At 32.6% G+C, this 4,613-nt stretch overlaps 1 protein-coding gene across 1 annotated transcript; it reads right to left on the bottom strand.

The window, feature by feature from the left end:
- Window positions 1-289: 289 nt before the first annotated feature.
- On the bottom strand, window positions 290-1,538 carry LOC117114791. The gene is made up of 3 exons (XM_033258485.1): window positions 1,457-1,538; window positions 1,072-1,188; window positions 290-525 (listed from the first exon to the last, which is right to left on the bottom strand). The coding sequence occupies exons 1-3, from the start codon at window positions 1,536-1,538 to the stop codon at window positions 290-292; spliced, it is 435 nt and encodes a 144-aa protein (XP_033114376.1).
- Window positions 1,539-4,613: the final 3,075 nt, after the last annotated feature.

The following is a 4,613-nucleotide window of genomic DNA, read 5'->3' on the forward strand; positions in this document are numbered from 1 at the left end:
ATTCTAAATACAACAGAGAACATAACAAATAATTTTACTGTAAACAGTGCATCAATGGGATGGATAAATGCTTTAAATTTAAATACAGTATAATTAATGAGTCAATGGTCAATAAATGATGAACTGCATACTGTATATATACAAGACTAGATTTGAGATAAAGTTAATAATTGTTACTATTCAAGTTGCCCAAAAAAGGATTTGGAAACAGGTTGGGATGAAGCTGCAATTACCGTGGTTGTGCTGACACCCTTCTTTCCAATACAGCCAGCAACCGCTCTTGGTGTCTTTAAGTTGTGGCGACATAGTTCTGCTGTAGCTTTAAACCTTCATTAAGCGTATTATGCAGACAGCTTATTGCTGCTCTTTCCTCTTCAGCAATTTTCTTTACTTGCTCCATTTGCTCCTTCATTGTTGACTTCCAGAATCTATTATTTTCCCTCATCTGGTCCTTTAAATGCTTTGCAAGTGACCAAACATTTTGTTCACTTTTGGGCAGCGTACCAGTGTTTCTTCCCTTTGCCACTAAAATATAGGAAAATTTGTGCTTTTATTATACAATATAGGAATTATTGCAAAATAAAAATATAAAATTCATAGGGAAATATAAAGAAATTACCATACATATAATTAAAAAAAAAACGGATAACAGGGTAAAACAAGTACAGTAAGTAAACACATACTGTACAGTATTTGCTGTGGCAACTGCTGATACCAAACACTTTTGATCACTTATTTTATATTTTTGAGGTACATGGACATAACATTTTAAAACTAAAAGCTAATTTGTTATTTTTAAAAAATGAATTGTCACAATGTCTGGGGATTCTAGCAGGGATGTAGTTATGGTGGGCGGGGACACCCATCCTTGAAGTTTTCCACCCAGTCTAAAACTAATTTCATGGCCCTTCCAACCAACGTTATTAACCCACTTTTCCATCCGTTTACTAATGTTATTACCCACCCATCCTTAAAATGTCTTATCTCAACCACCCTTAATTTTCTACAGCTACAACATAGTTAAGTAATATCGAGAAAGTTATACCCATCATGAATAAAACACAGACTCACATCTTTTGATAGGAGTTTGTTCTGCATCTGAAACAGCACCTTTATCGGCTATATTAATGATGTCTGCTTCGGGTCTTAAAGTAGTAGGCATACTAGCATCGTCATTGTAGCTTTCATCTTTAAAAAATTTGAAAATAAAATGGGACAATGAGTACACAACGTAAGTAGAATTATCCCACCTACCTTTTTAGCTGCACTAATACTAACAAATTTCCTGTACAGTAATAATACAATTTGTATTTTTCTGTATTCAAATTTTGTTTTTTTTTTTGTTTTTTTTAAATTCGACAGTAAATTCATCATGTGAACAGTGTAAATTCACCAAAAAAATAAGATTTAATTCAATCATGAAATCCTATAAGTTCTGTATTTTTAAATAACTTACCACTTTCCAGCCTCTGTTTACTAGGCGTTGATGTATCGGACAGAGCACCCGAGAAAAAGGCAAATAGTGGTGTAGAGTACATAATAATTTGTTGTAATTGAATGTTTATAATGTCATTAAACATCAGGGATTTTAGCGATATTATACAGAAATAAAGACTGATCAAAAATGAATTACAGTAAACCTAATAACTGACAACACTGTATCTCACTTTAATTTATTTCTTTGAATGAAATGTTTTATTAAAAAATAACTAAATGAATGGCGAATTTAAATGTCAGATGGATTACCACAACTTTGTATTTTAAACTTCTTTATTTGGATGTTTACTGCTTTTATGTTGTTTCCCCTGATCCTTTTATTATTGAATTTATATGTTGTTATATTGTTATTGTAGGCCTGTTATTACTTTTATTATTATTATTATTATTATTATTATTATTATTATTATTATTATTAATGTTTTTCGCATCTTTACTTCTATGAAAAAATGCTGTAGCCTCATTTTGTGTGTATTTTTAAGATTTATTTATTTATTTGGTTTATTGCCGTTTCGACTTATTGCCGTTTTGGTTCATGCCATTCTGCTGAAAATGTGTTACAGTTTTGGTTTCTTTGCCGTTTAGTTCATTGCCCTTTGGACTTATTACCGTTTTGATTGATTGCGTTTTAACTAGAAAGCCACCTAAGTATATTTATTATTAGGGTTAGAGTGCCATTTGGATTTCCATTTATACAGTAATGAAGGTTATTTCTTACCATCGAAACATATTGCACACCTCACGTCTACACCATAACCTTCTTCTATAACACTTGGACCGTCACCTAAGCATGGTGGTATAATATGGACAGGCCTTCTGCATTCAAAACACTTGTGTGAACCACATTCCTTCGTGCACACCATACATATGGGTCCTAATTGAAAAAGAAAAGAATTTTATTGTAGTTATTATTACATATTCACAAATTCATTATAATGATTTTATCAATCTGACTTCAGCTTCATATTATTTCTTCTAAAGGTATAAATAAATAATGAATTTTGAAAATTATTCTAGGAGGACAAGGACAGGTAATCAAGATATTATGCTAGCCTTACTTAGCCTAATTCTAATTTTAAATAATTTATTGTATAATAAATTCTGTTAAGAGGTACATAATAACAAAAACAAATGACATATGCGGCCCTAGGCACCCTACCTAGGCCAAGGTAATTCAACAAAAGGACGCACATCTCGGGCAAAGATACTAGAAATACAAGATAGAGTTCTCGCATTGTAAAAATGAGGCGGAAGTCGTGCCCAACGTAGGCGGCGCCCTTCTTTTTAACCATGCAAGTTTCCTATACTTCGTGCCCAACGTACAGGGCGCCCTTCTTTCTCCCTTAATCACACGGATTTTTTTTCTTCGTTTTTCAAGTACTGTTATATAGGATTCTAATTATATACCCTAACATATAACATGTACCCTTAATTGTAATTCGTTCTCTATTCATGCTACATCCATCCAAATATAATGCTCAATATTAAAAATAAAATTCTGTCTCTTATACACATCTGGGTTCTGTATTTATTCACTTCTAATAATATATTTTATATTAATGCAATCTTCTTTATTCCATTGATGTAGGCCCTACACTGAAAAAGAAAAAAAAACATACTGTATACGAGTTTGACAGAAAATAAAAATAAAAAGGCCTCTGCGGGAAAACTAAAACAGAACAGACGGCATGTGATGATCGAAAAAAGTAAACAAGCGTGTGCGAAAAGAATTATGGGAAAATATAACCCCTGACCTCATTGGAATTGCGCACGTCTGATTGGTTAATGATGGTAATAAGGTCAACTTGCTAACCGTTAGCAATTGCTAACGGTTAGCGCTAACCGTTAGCGCTCGGTTAGCGCTAACCGATCGGGCGTTCTCACGCAGGTGCTAACGGTTAGCGCTAACGGTTAGCTCCCGATCCGGATATTAGGGCTCTCTTGAGAACCAGGCCAGAGAGAGTTTGGCTAACTTAGCGCATGGCGCCCCAATAATGTCACCAAACAGCGTGCGCGCGTATAGCTTTATAACACTTTATAACACTGATGCTGCATAAATTTTCTTTCATTATTCTGTTCATGAGGACAATTCAATTATGGGATTTTAATATATCATTGTAAATATCATATAATCATTATTTATCCAAGGCAATTCAACAGAAGGACGCACATCTGCGCTCTCGAACACAGAGCGTGCGTACAGTCCTTTGATCTTTACTGTGGCATCGACAATCCGATACTAGTTGCGAGTACAGCCGTCAATTATTAGTCTATGCGTGCCATACGTTTTATGGTGTTAGTTACTATTTTAATAATTTTGGGTACTTCTCAATCTCTGTTACATCTGATTTCTTTTGACCGCGAGCTTGTTAAATGCTTCTAAAAACTGTAATTTATTTTGTGAAAATTCACCACGAAAAGTTATAGCAATTGAAATTTTACGAATTTTATAAAATTTAATTAAACTGTCATTTTGACAATGTTGGACTAAGGTGCACAGAACGAACATTTGAGTAGATACAGAAAATTTATTAATTTTTTCTGCGAGTCTCATGAACACCACAACATCGGTAAAATTATTGTTGAAATGAAATATATGATTTTAGTCTAATGTTAGAACGTTATAATAACTTACGCAAAATACTTACAAACATGTTTATCACAAATAAATCACAACGTTCACAGAAAGTTATCTCACAATAAAAAATGACCACCACTTTATTTCAGCAATTATTTACATATAGAAAGACCAAACCAAAGACCAAAGACTAAAAAAAAAAACTTTGTAAGGATTTTTTGTACTGACAGTGACATGCTTAATTTTCAACTTGAGATTATGATTTTCCTTAATAGCTATCCATCACTTTATTCCCAATCCACTCAATATTTTTTTTAAATTATTAACTTTATGAACAAAGTAAATCAAAACCAAGAATTTCAATTTCATTAACAAAACAAAAATAATTTTTAATAGGCCTACACAACTATTTCACCTAGTTGGTGAAATCATTGTTTTATTCAACCTAAAAATATATTGATTTTGAATATCCTTTCTTGGACAGTACTAATTTTTTTAATTAAAAAAAAAAGAAAGAAAAAACATTCCCGGTTCTAGA

The sequence above is a fragment of the Anneissia japonica genome, unplaced genomic scaffold (assembly GCF_011630105.1).
Source record: "Anneissia japonica isolate Jap-2015-1 unplaced genomic scaffold, ASM1163010v1 scaffold1118_len251929_cov158, whole genome shotgun sequence".
Lineage (NCBI taxonomy): Eukaryota > Metazoa > Echinodermata > Crinoidea > Comatulida > Comatulidae > Anneissia > Anneissia japonica.

What these genes read in the sequence shown, in the direction of transcription:
- LOC117114791 (XM_033258485.1), bottom strand. Translation starts at nt 1,538, where the DNA reads ATGTACTCTACACCACTATTTGCCTTTTTCTCGGGTGCTCTGTCCGAT. An exon ending in TAAACAGAGGCTGGAAAGTG is followed by an intron (nt 1,189 to 1,456) that starts GTAAGTTATTTA and finishes AATTTTTTAAAG; the next exon opens with ATGAAAGCTACAATGACGAT. An exon ending in ACAAACTCCTATCAAAAGAT is followed by an intron (nt 526 to 1,071) that starts GTGAGTCTGTGT and finishes CCTATATTTTAG; the next exon opens with TGGCAAAGGGAAGAAACACT.